Source organism: Acanthaster planci, linkage group LG02 (genome assembly GCF_054643075.1).
Source record: "Acanthaster planci isolate LZ-2023a linkage group LG02, COTS_SCS, whole genome shotgun sequence".
Taxonomy (NCBI): domain Eukaryota; kingdom Metazoa; phylum Echinodermata; class Asteroidea; order Valvatida; family Acanthasteridae; genus Acanthaster; species Acanthaster planci.
This window is the reverse complement of record NC_141778.1, coordinates 4608240-4624938: the sequence shown is the minus strand read 5'-3', so window position 1 is coordinate 4624938 and position 16699 is coordinate 4608240. Positions and strand designations below refer to the sequence as shown.

Below are 16699 nucleotides of genomic sequence, written 5' to 3'. Positions count from 1 at the left end.
ACCTACATAGCCATTACCGTTTATCAAATAAAGGACATGATCAGCTTACGTTTGCCGTGCTCAGACCCTGCATCGTCCGTTTTCCTGCCTGTCCAGTAATTCTCTTGAATCTTAGATAAGCTCATAGGTTCTGTTTCTTTAAAAATAAATCAGGGGATAATCTTTAGGACTCAACTTAATCTGCAAATATGTTTCAACTGTGATCACCGCCGCTATGATGTACTCATATTAGTCCGTGGGCTTGGTAAAGCTCCAACGAATCTCGACAACTGACAGTCCTTGGTACAAGTCGTGCCCCTAAACAGGAAGGAAGATGTTAAACAAAATCAGGGAAGTAGTCTCTCAGTAGGCTTCTAAGTGGTATCTCATTCAACTTACATTCACTTGCATTTAGCATATTTGTTTGAAGGGGACAATCCTTCAACCCGACCAAACCTGAATGATGTTAACCAAGCTTGACACATTGGGTGTTCATGAATACATATTTTCAGAGGATGTTCAAGGTTGCCATGGAAACTAATTGAGCATAGCAAGAGAGCCAAATAATTGGCCTAATGCACCTTGACTTTTCTCAATTAAGCTTTTCAGAATTGTTGCCAGTCGTGTTTCAACCCATAGCTTTAAATGATGCCCTAGTAACCTCAAAAAGGCGATAAGATAGCGATTTTGAGACTAAAAGGTCTTAAATTCAACTTGAAATTCAAAACGATGATGTCCGGACACGGGACACAAAATTGGGCATCTCTCACCAAAGTGGCTAACCTTTAACGAATACATCTCAGTAATTCTCAACTGAAGTGAATTTGTGATTCTTCCTTGAGGTTAAAAAGATGTAATTTTCCTCCCTTGTTCCACTCCCAGGAAGTTAATGTTTTATATTCATGAGTGTGTCTTGAGCAAAGAGCTATGAGTCAGTTCCTGCTTGCTTACTCCCCTTCGTGCTCATCCATTTGCTCGCTTGCTTGCGTGCACTTTACTTTGAAACCGGGGAAGCAACAGGCCCTAGCTGATTCGTGCAATTCACAAACCGTAAGAGCGAACCCCACAGAGTAAATCGTTGTCAGAAATCAATGAATCGTGGTGCGCTCTCAACACCCTCTGGAGGGTTTACTGAGTAAACAGGCTTTTACTCGGAATAAAAACTGCCTTTTGGGTTTGTCCGTTTGTTTTGCACAAATCCCATTGGATGACGTGCTATCCGTTCAAACTTGGAAGATTTGTAGACCATCATCCGAAGATTCTGGCCGAATCCTGGCGTCACAATGGCGTCATCAGGATTCACGCGAGAGGCTGACACGGATGAAATTTTGGGGGCAATAAATCTCCGGGAGATCCATGTGGAATGACAACTTATGGACCTGAACTGGGAAGTGTTATGCGTGAGAACGGGTATTGCCATGGTGGCCTGTTATGCCAAGAACAAAACAAGTGATGACAATTTCATCTCTTTATGTACTGTTCCTCCAAAGACATATAAAAGGAAATTCATTTTAAAAATTGGACAATTTTTGCAACACATTTACAAATATTGACCATAAGCACTTCTTTCGCAACTCAACTCATTGTTTTAAGTTTCGAAATAGCGACGTCATCGGGGCGGATTTTTTTTTGCAGGAAGAATTTAGAACTGATTCTTTTTTCTGCTCGAGTAAGCTCCTTCATTCAGTACATATCCAATAAAAACTGTGCTACATAAACAACGGAAGAAACTATAGATTTTCCGATGGCAACATTAAAAATTAAATGAGGTATCTTTTTATCGTGAATTAGCAGATCCACGAGAAGCCCCCCCCCTTAATAATTTAAACCCCACTGTTAGGACCGGGTCCAAAAGTGGCTTCCACGTTGTGGGAATTCCAAGTCAGGGGATAAAGCTAAATATAATTTCTTCATTTCGCAAAGACAAAAAGACGAGACCCTTTGGGCTTATGATCTGTATACAAGATAGCACAACACATTACGTTCGAAGGCCAACCATGAATGAAGTGCGGTGGCTTTGAGACAGTCACTTCATTGTCAGTGAGCTATGTGACAAAAACCTACCGTTAAGAAGCTCAGACTTACCATGGCCAGGAGGCATTCATACATTGTCAATGCGTGAAAAGTTTTTCACTAATTCAAAAGCCTCATTTAGAGAGATAGAACGAAGAATATTGGTCCAAATCCTGTCAACAAACTTATTATCTAGCGATGGAACGAAATATGCGTGCTCAGTGCATGAACTCCCAGAAAAACCCCTACTTTGCCCTTTGTTAAGGAAGTTTCGTTTGCCGAAACCTGAAAGGAGAGAGGTTTACTTCTGGAAGTATTAACTTGACTTACTTCACTTAATCTTCTACATCCCCTCTTAAACTGGTGATTGAATTTGTAGGGAAAGGAGCACAACACTCTCAAGCGTCAAGAGACGTTCGGCCCCTCTCCCAATTTTTAGCTCGAAATCCACTTTGCTCAAGGGGTTTCCCTAGTTTAACGAATCATTCCAATATAATGAAAACAGACAGTGGATGGTTTGAACATGGGAACTCAAAGATGCATCTGCCTTTTTCTTGTGTACTTCTCTATCACGTGAAGTCAAAGATACGCGTATATATTATTCAAAGTCAAAGATACAATGTACATTTTTCTTATTTATTATCATGGAAAGTCAGAGACACGTCTAGATTTTTCTACTACTATATCAACAAAACTTGATAGTGTAAACTCAGATTTGCTCATGTCTAATCAAGTCTGAAGGCATAGATTCTACAGCCAAGTTTCAAGTAAAAACACTGCAAGTCTATTCAACAATTTATTTCAATAAATTCATCATCCTGCGGTAAATCACCCCTGCAGGTCGATATTTTGCCTGTAAGGTATATCATAACCCTGATGGGATTGCCGTTATCTTAACAAGTCCGACGGCACTTCAAGAGCTCCGTAAGAACTAGTGTCAAAACATCATTTTCAAACCATCCAAACTTCCCCTATACGCACATGCTCCAGAGATCGCTAGTATTCCCGCTGACATCAGGTGCAGGGCAGGTCTTCTAGCTGTTCCGAAATCGAAACCCCTTGATCCCGACAACTACAGCAAAACTAATGAGGACAATAATACATGTGTGTTCTATATATGCCCTCAGGGGTTCCAATAGGGTATGTAAAAATAAACTGGAACCTGAAATAAGAAAAAAACCTTATTATACGCCTGTAATTATTAAAACAAAATAACACCAGTCCACAGCAAATGACCAGAAACGGAAGTCTGAGTTTTGTTTTTTGATCCACTTACAGGGAACGTCACCATGGAAACCGGCTACTTGTGCGTTGAGGACGGTCGATGGATCAGGCTTGAGCGGGTGTGTGACGGGCTGCCGGACTGTGGACGCCTAGCAGACGACGAAGCATTCTGCCGTAAGTGGCGTCCCATCCCTTGCCTAGAGCCTTGTCTATTTTTCCTGCATTCCCTCGAAGTGCTCTTCATCTGCAGCTGGTGGGAATCCGCCCGCCTTAACTCATCCGCTATCCCTAAGAAGACTTAATTGAAATTGAGTTTATTGACAGCCAACCTTATTGAACAACCTTAGTTGCAATCAAGTTGGTCCAAGGGTTTCGTAATAAGTATCCTCATTATGGCCACGAGTGAACCTTTGGTTTTTTTTTACCAAGGTAAGATACTATACGTATTAGCAGTGAGCTCGCACCAATTTTTGATAGGAAGTCGTCTCTGTGAGCTCAACAATACGTGCTCCCTCTCTTTAACATTACCATACAACACCAATCAATTCTAACTTTGAAATTAAGATTAACAAAGAGCAACCCATCATGGAACTTTGATTGGGGTACAAATTACTTAAAAAATACACTGTTTGATTAAGAGTGAAAGTTCGCTGCGATAGTAACGTTTGTGCTTTATGGAAATCACCTTTTGTCTGCTTAGTAAGAAATAACGCTCATGTGGTTTCAAAAGATGTCACGGGAGATAACGGTCTATGTGGCACGTAACGTGTTATAATTATATTGCTAGGACGGCGATAGAACGGAATCTAGTACAGGAAATACGTACACCATATAATGCCAACACGGCGCACGTCAATTGGTACAATAAGATATGCAGTGCGCTTGGAGATACTCTTATGGATTTTGGGGTAAAGCCTGGTTTCCATATGGTCGTTTGTAACGCAGACGGTCTACAAGACGTCAAGATGCAGACAGTCGCGGAAGAGACGATGCGCGATCGACGTGATTCCAACCCACAGTTAAACAAAATGGCGCCCGAAATTCGGAAAATTTGCGAAACAAATGCCTTTTTTAGGTGGCAATGTTGCATCTTTAAGCCTAACTGATACTCCAGTTTGATGTAAATTGTTAATGGTCAACTATTTTGTTGACGATTGCCGCTGCCCATGCTAGTAATTAGGACAAAATGGACAAAATGACTGGTACTAAGTGAGCTAGAGGAACATTGTTGTACGCCTGTCATGCAACCGTGCATGTTCGTATAGGCCTACTCTGCGACTCGTTGCAGACGGTCGGCAAAGTTCAACCTGGCTAAAGTTTGCTGAGCGTTCGCGGGCTGATTGGCGTTGTCGGCGATACCTTCGTTTGACATGTTTCCTTATGTCTGCGTTTCAGTTTGCGTCTTGATTGCGTTGCTCTCTGCGTTTCTTGCGTCGAAATAGAAACCAGGCATTATGAAGCCAAGGCGATATTTCAGACAGGCAAGGTCTCTGGAAATCAAAGCACCTGACACGCTGATTTAATGTCCCTCGCTAGTGGCTCATTGCGCGTTCTGCGCCATCTCACGTAGTACCGGTACGTGCTACACGAGTAGTGGGGGGGGGAGGTTCAGTCTGGTACAGTTTGACCTTTGCCCTAGAAATAGGAAAAGGTCACATGAATATGCATAAGCATAATAATTATGATCATATTGATATGAATATTGGAATGAGTTAATATGGTACAAGTTGACTAAAGGATGAATACGAATGAGGAAACCGTCAGAAAGGCTGGTACAAGTTGACCTAAGGATGAATAGGAATATGGAATAGCATAGGGTCAGAAATTTGGGAACACATTGACCGTTTCTATGAAATTATGGCACAACAGGATGAAATAAGATGATAAAAATAGACGATGAGTCATAGAAATGTCATGTCATGGAAAAAAACTCGCTGGCCCACCAGGAGGTCCAGAAGTGATCCGAACCAATAGGATCATGTTTTCAAAAATCGATCAGTCAATCTGTCGATGCCCTTAGCGGGTAATCGTTCCTCATTTATCATACATCGAATTTGTCCTGTTCTTAATCATAATCTCGGGAATGATTTGGCTCAGCGCAACTCTGGTATACTCAGGCCTGAACCTTGTGTCATTTTAGTGGGTGAAAAACAGAGTTAAAGGTCCGATTAGACAACAATGACGGATTTCTTCTATTATGTAGCGGGGATTTCGCTCTTTCTATTGCTTGGAGATGGGCGCTAGTTCCGAAGGTCATCCCAGAGTTCTTTTCAAGAGGTTAATAAAATACAGTGATCACTATGCAGTGTTGAAAAAATTAATAAAGCATATTTGTTGCCGTGTGTGGGTATATGCTGTGGTATTTTTAGAATTTCAGCGACGACCCTGCGAGTTTTATGCGAAGATAGCCCTTGTGAGTTTTTATGTATATTTCGTGAACAGCTTTCCTTAGATTTTGGGTGGTGATACTTGTGGAGCCTACACAAAGGACCTGCAAAGACAAGTCTATTTGCGCTGTCCGGCAAGCTATGCGCGGTCTATACTGTGGATGGAATCGTTCCATACTGCGGTTCTCAGATAGCTTGCTACAAGTTGCTAATTTGCCTCGAGGCAGCAGGCAAGGCCGCAACATCAGGTGAATCTGGGAAACAAGCTTCCCCTGCTCTATGCAGTGAAAGTGGTGGAGGCAAACATGTAGGTTTGGGTGCGTGTGTACTGTTAAACTCCCGGTCGATGCATGGATGGAGAAGGTGGCACTTTTGAAGCGCCATTGCTAATTTTTATCTAAAAGGCCCTCAGTAAAGCTGGACTTGGCACACCCGCGTCCTTCCTCTACTTTTCAGGAGCAACTGGTATCAATCATGACTAGAAGGCTAGTCTGACAGAGGAAAAGGCTCACCAGAACGGTTCGATGTGAACACGTACCGTGCACGCCGTGCCCGCAAGGCGGGTATGTTGACAGCCTGCCGAGCCCAAGGCGAGCTCAGCACCGACGGTAATTTTGCTTGTGGGAGGGGTGGCGCGTGACTTCCCTCCCGATAGAATCGTTACCGTGTCGACGGGCACCGAATAAAGTCTCAGGGGCTTAACCAGATGAAATTAACATGAGCCTGGGAGGAGGGTTGCGGAGCACTAGGTGCAGCTCCCTCGTCCCCAGTGATGGCACTTTAGGTCTACTGATTGTATTCTGCCAAACGCTGACAGAGAGAGATGGGGGCATACTGCTCCCTGGGTACAGTTGAGCGGACTTGGCTCCAAGTCTCGTGTCATCTGCGGCACTGCCTGGCTCCGGAAGCTTACGTTTGTTTTCTAAAATAAATTGCTTTCAAACCTTTGCAAATTGATCCATGAAATCAGATTAAACAAATTGCAGATAGAAGGGTGAATTTGCCAAATGTCAGAGATTGACGCTAAGAACAAAACGTTAAGATTTATTTTCCATGTTTTTTTCTTTCTTTTTTTTTCCTTTTGCTATGTCGTGATTTCCTGTCTTGACCGTATCAGAAAGAAAGACCGACTGCTTAATTGAGAAAATAGGACAGCATTTCCAAGGGAATTGTCTTTGAAAGTACTGTTCCACTTGTTAGGAGAAACGATTAGATATAATCAGGTGTTCGTGGGTTTTGCCTACACTTTGTTGGGTGAAAACGTTGCCCTTTGAAAATAACTCCACGAAGGTGATTGGCGTTCGGGAGACATCTTTCATGAAGCTGAATTTGGAGTGTATTCTTAATTGAAAGACAGAAACGTTTGGTCAAAATCTGGATTTTTATAATAATAAGTAATTATGGAGTCATTTTTGAACTGAGGCCAAAGAAGTAGTGGGTTGGGTTGTAGAAGATTCTATTGGTAGAGAAAGTTTTTTGTTACACTCTGTATAGCCATATCTTACTTGATATAGCACCGTAGTTGTTTTTGTAAGGAGAACACGTCAAGCTCGAGCCGTGTTTGGATCTTTTGAGTGTAAGTGTGCTGTTAATATTCCTCTGATGAGGTTACGGATGAATTTTTCTAGCACTTTCTTTTGTTGCTTTACTGACAACCGAAACTGAACGTGAGGACTATTTGTAAATAGCGTTTTATACCCAGGCGAAATGTACGGGCCGAGAATCGTGTGCCGTGTGTGTACGTTATCAAGGCGTGTATTCATGTAAATAATCGAACATGAAAACAAAATTAAAACTAAAAGAGGATTTTTGATTGTTCCAATCTACGCGAATATCAAGTTTGGGAAACATGGCTGTAAGCCCACTGTAATGTTTACTGAAAAGGCCCAGGGTGTGTTAAGCTTCTCGGATTGCTGTTTGGTGTTGGTGACGGGTTTGATCTAAGAAAAAACGACACGCAGAGCAATCATTCTGACGGATTACTTCGCACCGCAAATCCCTATTTGCTCAGGTAAAGGCGATAGCTTGTTATGTGACCTAATTCCCGTGGGCTTGTCTAGAAGCTCCGGAGAGCTGAAAGTTCGAATATGAGTCTGGATGCGGCTTTCCTTGGCAAGTCTTGAGAACCCAGCTGGGTTTGTGACTGTTGGCCGCCCGAGATATCTCCATTTTCACTGAGAGGCCTTTGGGAAATCAGCACTGGCAGAGTGGTCTCCCCAGTGAATGATGCATGTTGCTATTAGATTAAAAGTCAATTTTCGGCCACACCAACAAGTTGACGGGAGCAGGACTGGAGTCAGTGAGCTAGTTAATATTCTGTACACTTGTGCTTTGTTTTATCCGTTGCTGTTTCAGATTCAAAGATATCCCGCCCAAATAAAACCAGAAGCCTTATTATAAGAGAGTCATTGATTTTTGTGAGTCGATTTACTTTGAAGAAGTAACTCGAGTCGAGTCATTCGGTCTAGAAGGCTGAGTCGAGCAAACTTGGCTCATTTTCAAGTGAAGCAAGGGGGACTATTCCACCCCCCGTGATTTTTGTTGGTTTTGAAATGTGAACAAAGGAACATTTGGAGATTATTTATCGATTTTCCTTAAGTTCTTCAAGCTTGTAAAATGCCCAGAATTTAGCCTCACGGATAAGAAAGACCACAAAGGTACACGTAAACAATTTGTCCCCCCCAAAACAAGTGCCCGCTCGATAATTTGGTTCTTAATTTGCCCATGGTCGCTTGGAGTAACTGATGATGTATTCGAACACCATCTAAAAATGAACGGGAGATAAAGGATGTGTTGAGTAAAAGAAGCATGCAGTACACATTCAACTCAACTCGTTTTATAACATATTACTCTGTATTACAACAATACAAACATCTAAATACTTCTTTTTACTGGAAACGACAAGAACGTGGTAATTCTTTTATTCTTAATAAAATTATTTCATCAATAATATTAGAGGGCGCTGATTTGCTTTTGTCACACACGGCACTCTTTTTCAAAAGAGCATAACAAAACGAATAAAATCTCGTCTTTCAAATTCACCTGTTAACAAAATTAAAGCATAAAAATATTGGCCATTTCTATTGTCCATAGAAGTTGCTGAACAGGTACAAAGCGGGACGCAGTGCCAAAATGTATAAAAGCGTGGTTATATTTGTACACAGAGCTATGGAGACACAACTGTCAAGCCTTAAATGACATCGTGCTTTGGCTCGTCGTACTTTCGCTACATCACAATATGAGGGATTGTGCATGGACTGTGAGCACATATTATTACTTCGTCATGCAGTAGATTTATATTGTAATCTTTGAAACAATCTTATTCACTCTCTGTCAACATGAGCAAAAAAGACTGCCCCTAAACTAGACAGTTGTGCATATCATATATGCACTTTCACTCGTTCAGGATGTGTGAATTTTTTTCAGCTTCCTATAAGCTTTAAAAGAATGAAGAACAGTCATTTTAGCCCCATGCTGAGAGCTTTCCATTTTAGCCAACAACACTTCCTTGTATTGGTTCAATGATGTGTTTTAAAAAGGTTTACCCCTTTATTTTACATGTACACCCTTAAAAAAAGTAAACGGTTCCAACGACATAAATCTATTTTTAAATATTATCAAAAATACAGTATTTTTCAAACACATTTTAAATAACTCTTAGAAGGGAAATGATTTTCGGGACAAGATAATTCACTCAGATGGAAACTTTGTTTCTCTGGCAAAAGGACAAAAGTAATTACATTTTTAATCCGGCAGCTAGGAGGTATGAACATATTATTTTTGCTATTGATTCTCAAACGACTTTTAAAGAATGAAAAACTTCACCTCTGTCATTGCAGCCCCATGCTAAGAGTTTCCTTTTCTGTCAAACAGCACTTTTTTTCGCAGGGTAAGCACAGTTATAGTTTAAAATTTTTGTTTTGACGCCTCTGGACTTTTTTGGAAAGTTTCTCATCACGATATCGCAATTTAGCACAGAAAAGGTTTTCAGGATATGACCTGGACACTGGCACAATTTTTAACATGATATTTGAGCTTGAAATGCCAATAAACAAAACTGTAAAAGATAAATATAAACATGAACATAAATCTCCACAAAATAAATACAGTGTATATATACACAATATAAATGAAGTTATAAAAAGGGCTATAGTTAAAATTCAAAATAATAACAAAATAACCATAAAAGTGTCCAATAATATAACAAAACCAAGATATGACACAAAAAACCGCGAAAGACAGTGGAATTAACTTAACTTAAATATATGTATTTACTCAAGTTTATGTTTATACAATTATTTATTTATTTACTTACAAGTAATTTGGATTTGTCCCCTTTTTTTAAATCTGTAAGTCAGTTTTTATTATTAGTTGTTTTTGTTTTGGTTTCCATGATACCTGTAAGTGGCAGATCTCCGCTGTTGGATATCAGAATAAATAAATAAGACCAGTTGAAAGAGACACCCACAAGACTGACAGACCGACCAAAAGACCTACCCGAACCAACAGACCGTCCGTAAAACTGACAAATTAAACTGACCAATCACACCGACTGTCAAACTGACACACGCACACACCAATAACTGATTGACAAAAACTGCATGTACGTGTATGTAAACAAAGTTAGTTTAAAAGTGCAGTTTGCAAGCAGAACAAGACTGCAAATGTCATTGGCACAATAAAAATTATTCAGGATGTTGAAAGTAGTCTAATAAACTTCTGCTAAATGAACTTAAAGAGTCAAATATGACAGAGTCTGCGATATGAGAGGGAAGGTTGCTCCAGATACGTGGAAATGAATGAGTTATGAAGTTCTTTAGGGCATGAGGTCTGGCATACTGGTGGTTAAATATCACATGGTCCTGGTGACAAGTATTTACTTTAATATTATCACGGACAGAATGGCAGTCAATATTCCCAAACAAACATTTAACTTCAAAAGCGATAAGTTGCTTTGCCGTCTGTTTTCTAGAGTCATCCAGTTTAGAGCACGAAGTCTCTCTTCATATGTTGCAGTACTAGCTACCTTCAGGCACATCTTGCTGGCTTGTCTCTGTACTCGTTCCAATTTGCTTATGCCCATGGCAGTGTAAGGCAACCACGCAGGCAAACCGTTCTCCAGCACCAGTAGCACCAAGGATTTATGAAAGGATAAAAGGGCCTGGGTTGAAGTTCCTCCTGCAACTTGCCAACTAAATCCTAATGTTTCTATTGGCCTTGCTGACAACTGCGTTGATTTGATCAGACCAAGTCAGTGTACTGTTGACCCGACGTATTTGTAGGCTTGAGTGGTGCTTAGGGGAGTGTCCTTGAGGAAATAAGTTGGAGGAACAATTTGTTTCTTAGCACGTGACATGTGAAGAACCTTAGTTTTCTTAATGTTGAGATGAATGCCGTTTGTATCGCTCCATCGGCTAAGTTCACTAAGGTCCGCTTGGAGGGCAAGCTCATCATCCAGTGGCAGGATAGGTTGGTAAATTAGTGTGTCGTCAGCAAAAGTAGGAATTTTGTCAGGTTGCGGGAGATGTCGTTGATGAACAGATAAAAAACAAAGGTCCAAGAACGCTTCCTTGTGGGACGCCAGATGTGACAGGTGCCCTGTCCGAAAAGTAACCACTGTACATAACACGTTGCTCTCGGCCTGACAAGAATGAATAATCCATGCCCAGGTTTATCCTCTGATGTTGTAGTTCCTTGCCAGTTTATTTAGCAGGATGTCATGCGGCATGACATCAACGGCTTTGCTGAAGTCAAGAAATATGATATCAATGCGAGGAGGTCGTGTTCTATCCAGAGTGGCAAACCCATCGTGAACTGCATTAGTTAGCTGAGTGACATGGGAACCCTGTGAAGTAAAGCCATGCTGCTTACTGTCGCCAAGGCAAAGTGAGGAAATGTGACTTGATGTTGGTAAGCCACTGCTTTTTCCAAGACGTTGCAAATGACTGATGTAAGAGCAACTGGACGACAGTTTTTGATGTCAGTTCGTTTTCCAGCTTTGCATACTGGTGATATCTGGGAAAGTTCCCAATCGGCAGGGAGAGTTCCACTGGAGAGAGAAGAGTTCATGACATGTAGCAGTGGAGGGGAGTGCATGCTGTTGACCGGGGTAGAGCAGGCGAAATACCGTCATATCTTTGACCTTTATGGGGCGAGATTTAGACGCAGCCATCCAAGGCTTATTGCGACTTGGGGAAGTTCAGGTATTGGGAAGGAGCATGGCGGTGGAGAATGCGGGGGGGGTGTAGCCAGTGAAAGAACTGAGGTGAAGAACTGATTGAAGGCTTGGCAAATATCAGGAGGGTTGTTCATGAGTTTGTCTCCAGAGTGGAAGGCAGGCAGACATTGATACTTTTTCTGATCCCTCGCAAAGCACCAGAAACTGCGTTTGTTATCTGGTACCAAGATTCAAAATTCCAATTTATTATTTATTAATGTCTGTGCAAAAATTCACATAGAAATTTACTTTCCATTGGCTTGTTGCAAAGAGTAAGTCATTGCATTCATCAATATTACAATCACACTCAATAACAAAACAAGAAGATTGCATTAATAAATGGCAATCACAGTCTACAAAGATAATAATTTTCCTAAATGATATTGTATATTCTCACCCTTTAATACCAATGAAAGTGTGTCGAGGAGGGTATCCAAATAAATAGTTACCGTCTCACATTTGCATTAAAACAGTGGATTGAATTTGGAATAAATGACTGTATCGAAGCCAACGTGTGAGTGGGGGGCATAGACGAATCCCAGAAGGATTAAACCTGTAACATTAGTTGAGTGGATGGGTTATGTCTGACATTATCTTTTGTACCTGGTCAGAAGACAAGTGTCATACATGACTTGAACAGGGGTTAGTTCTTGGCCTATTAATATCTGTGCCATTTTCCAAGTACAATCTAGTCTGCCCTTTTTTCTTTGGTCAAACTACCAAAGGTGCAAATGAAATTAAAAATGAAGAGGTTGTTGACGTGTTACCAGTACGCAGATAACTGATTAGTGGACTAAGGGACCTTAGATTAGCAGGCATCTTCCATTAGCTTCCTTCGGAATCGGATTTGTAAAGAGCTTTTAATATAGATTTCAGTTCCCAATCAAGAGTTATCTGCGACCAAGCGATATTCCTTTTCCTTTGTTTATATGTAATGTCAAAACTGCCCATTCACTCGTTCGAGACACAGCGGCACGCGGCTGCGCAATTATGCAATTCACGATTTGATACTAATAGACTAGTCCTGTCGACAAAAGGGGCTAATGCAATACAGCCTACCGTTACTGTCTGGCCGGTTTAACGTTAAATCTATACTAAAACAGACAAAGTACTTCCATGTACTTTTATTGAAAAACAAATACATGAACTTTCTCTCAAATTTATCAGTGACATATTCAGATGTCTCTTTTCTTTCAAAAACTGACAGCGTTCAAGTGTAGAAATGCGGCAGTCACAGGATGAGTGAACGCCTGCGCCTGCGCTGTATACTCTTCTCTTGTATTCACGTGACCGAAAAGGGTGCTAAATCATTGTTTCAAGTACCTCAGGCACTTACCATTTCTTACACATGTGCAAACTGGTAGGCCAATATCAATATGACATGAAAGGATTTGCAGTCCCTTATGCCGTCCATATTCCCACAGAAACACCGGATTTGCTTCTGAAACCGGACATAACGTTTTAACCACGTCTTGTAGATCACGCTCGAACCTGAGGTGTGCCTTTTCAAACGATATCACTCAGTCAGGTTCCTCAGAGTGAACAATCGCACGAAACGGCAAGTAATTCACAGGTCGGTAATCTGTTAAGTGACTCAGTTGAGTGCAGAAAGTGTGTTCGAGCATGTGTTACCCTTCAAATACTAGGTTAGGAACACTTAAAATGATATCAATGCATAACTGTCACTTAGTTAAGTGCGTACAGTCACATGAAGTAGGCCTACAATTATTAACTCCCAAGTGAGCAAATGCATCTCAGGTATCAAACTTACCTTTCAATCACATGTATCAAAAGTAATGAAGGTGGCCATAATTATGTATATAGCTACTTGCGCATTTCATGTGCAGCAGGAGCACATGTATGTGTACATTCAGGTGCATGAGGTGGGGCAATTGCACTTCAGGTATCAAACTACTACTTAAAGCACATGGGTTGTTAAGCTTCAAACTTGTAATATCACCTCACGTGCGACGCAAACATTTCAAGTGCAGCCATATATATACGCACAGGTACAGGAGGTGGGAGCAAATGCATTTGCTAATACTTCAAGCACGGAACAATTCCGTGCATTTTCAAGTGCGCGCAGCTACTAGGTAGGAGTTATTTCACTGTTCAAGCACCAAACTAATGCCAAAAGTACATGTAGTGCGCACTTCAAATATTTATCGCAATCTCAAGTGTCAGTATGTCGTCGCTTTAACATTTCAGGTTCAGTAACTGCACAGATGTGCGTGCATACAGGTGCGTAAAGCGGGAGCAATTTTACTCCAGGTACTGTATCATGCTTCAAGCATGTGAAGCGGTTTGCTTGAAACATTCAGTATCACCTCATGTAATTCAGGTGTCCATATGTTTTCACTTACAAACCACAAGTGCAGCAAGCACTAAATAACGTGTGCCTGCAAGTGCATGCAGTGAGTACAATTTTTACACTGATAGCTTCGGGCCTGGACACATTTTATCTGCCGACATAAAAAAAATCGCAACTTTCCTGTTCTATCTGTGATGAAATAGAAAGACAGTTTTTTGGCACAGAACATAAATCAAAGCAGGGAGTCAATTAGGGCCTGAAAAATATGCTGACCAAAAATTAAGAATCAGGGAATGCATTTACAGTGTGGTTTGCGATAGCAAGATATGCACTATATGAATTACAGGGTGGAGAGGCAGTGATACGACGTATACTGTTTGAAATAAGCAGCCGTAACTTGCTAGTAACGCAAAGTACGAAGAGATTAAAGCTGGATCATACTTCAGGCAAATGAGCAAACGAAACGAATTTGGCTTCACGAAACGTCTGAAGCGAAATGCGCGTCTAGTAAAAATGCGTTTAACTTTGCAAAATCATAGCTTGGGTATTTTGATCGGAAGCTGCAAAATCGCGTTCGCGTAAGCTTTCTTGCAGAGCATGAATCGACAATTAGCCCCGTTGTACTGCAAGTCACTCAGTCAACTCGTATTTTCATACGGTCTATAGATTTATAGAACTCGACTATTATTAGCCTTGGACTCGACCCTACTCGATGGCGGATTTGTCTAAGTCGAGTCCAAACATCGGTCTCATTTTACCACCTGTCCTCTGATATTTCTGTAATTGGAGGGCTTAGGCCCACTGCCATAAGATGTAATATTGCTCCAGAACATCAGAACTATAGGAAAACAACAGTAAATAACGTTTGCTTTTAATATGTAGCCTTTGTTGAAACATATCAGCAACTCCCGTGACCATTTTCACACCTTTGGCAGAAGTTTTCGCACTTCTGAATTCTCTTGAAATATGGTACACGTTTCATGTGTCAATACGCGTACAATATGGAACTCTAGGGAGTGAAATTTCTTCTTTGTTCTCTTTCTTTGTTTTATCACCAGAAAGGATTAAGACAAACACATGCATGTATTAAATATTTTTTTAAAATGTTTCTGATGTTACGACCAAATGTTCTCTGAGCTTTTGTTTTGAAATCGAGAAAAGCTAGAATATTTTAAGATGTAACCAAAAAAAAAAAAAAAACTCAAACAAGGTTTGCACATTTACCAGAACGGGATTCAGTTATGAAATTATTAGAGGATTTTCAGTTTACCCTTAAAGTGCAGCCACAGCTTGGAAACATTCAGAAGTTATACGTGTTCAATTGTAAACAGTTAAGCGTTAACGATTTCGGGAGGCATCGTTGACGGACAAGATGTGCCGCTGGCACTTTAGAGGCGTGCAACCGTGGTTGATTCGCTCGTTGGCCGTTAATTCATTTACTGTCCCAGTTTCGCCCATAAATTCTCCAGTCCATTTTATTCTTCCACTTTGCATCCCCTTGGCTAGCCCGCTAATGGCATTTGGATGAGTTCTTGAGACATGCCCTATGAATAGAAAGCTCATCAGAAAACGGGCAGCTGGAAAATATGATGACCTCAGTCTGGAGTTAAACAAAGAAAGAGACTGGTGGCTCCACAACATAACAGGGAAACATTCAATTGGCGCTGCAATCTACGGCGGAAAACAGTTTTTGCAACACTCCCCCTCCCCGCACTCATGACCGCGGCGTCCGTCGCAAGCCGGCGCCCGTGGTTTCCGCAGGAAAGTAGTCCAGACGATGCCACAGAAGAGTCCGGAGAAATTGCCACAAAGCTGCATTTCCTGAGAAATTCCACCAAAGCTACAAAATGTTTCAATAGAGAGTTCGTTTACTTGGGAGCAGAGGTCCTTGACCTTTCGGAAAGTTTCATTCGTTGGAAACATTCATTGGTAGCTGCAGTGGAATTTTTCAAATGCATTAATTTTGAAATGCACCTTTGTGTCACGTCTCAATGAACTTAGTTTTCAATATCTGTTTCACTATTCAAAGGATGTTTTGCTGCCGATGTGGTACCTATGCTAATTAGTATTCCCATTTCATGAACAAATCGGTGATGCCATCCAAGGGAGAAAACCTCAATTTTTGATTAATACTAGTCTCACAATAATTTCTGAATTTAAAAGATTTTGCTGGCCTACTTTTTCTCATCTCTTACTCTTCATTGTTATATAAGTACACAGCAATAAGAAATATTTTCAGTGAGTAAATTCTGGGTTCACAATTTGAACAAAAAGCTATGAACTGATCCATGCCTTTTCTGGACAACATCACTGCGATAGTGCGCTCAGTTGTCCAGAAAAGCATTCATACACTTTTTAATACATTCTGCCTGATAGAGAGGCCTACTAGTTGCCATCCGTTGAAAAAAGAACACGAATTTTTGATGTCAATATTTAACTGTGCTACACTTTGCTACACTGAGCTACATTGTAAAAAAATTCACACGCCCCTGGCTGAGTTTTGTGCAAGACTGTAAAGCTTAGTTTCCATAGTGATGTAAAGAGACTCTGAGGGCACTCACCGATCAG

The 16699-nt window shown here is 40.9% G+C and overlaps 1 protein-coding gene across 1 annotated transcript in view; it reads left to right on the top strand.

Annotated features, from left to right (window-relative positions):
• The window catches only part of LOC110975366 (uncharacterized), a 78113-nt gene that overhangs the window by 3737 nt on the left and 57677 nt on the right, over nt 1-16699 (top strand). Inside the window, exon 2 of the mRNA XM_022227811.2 lies at nt 3271-3390. Coding sequence (XP_022083503.2) covers nt 3271-3390 — 120 coding nt within the window. The remainder of the gene's footprint in view (nt 1-3270; nt 3391-16699) is intronic.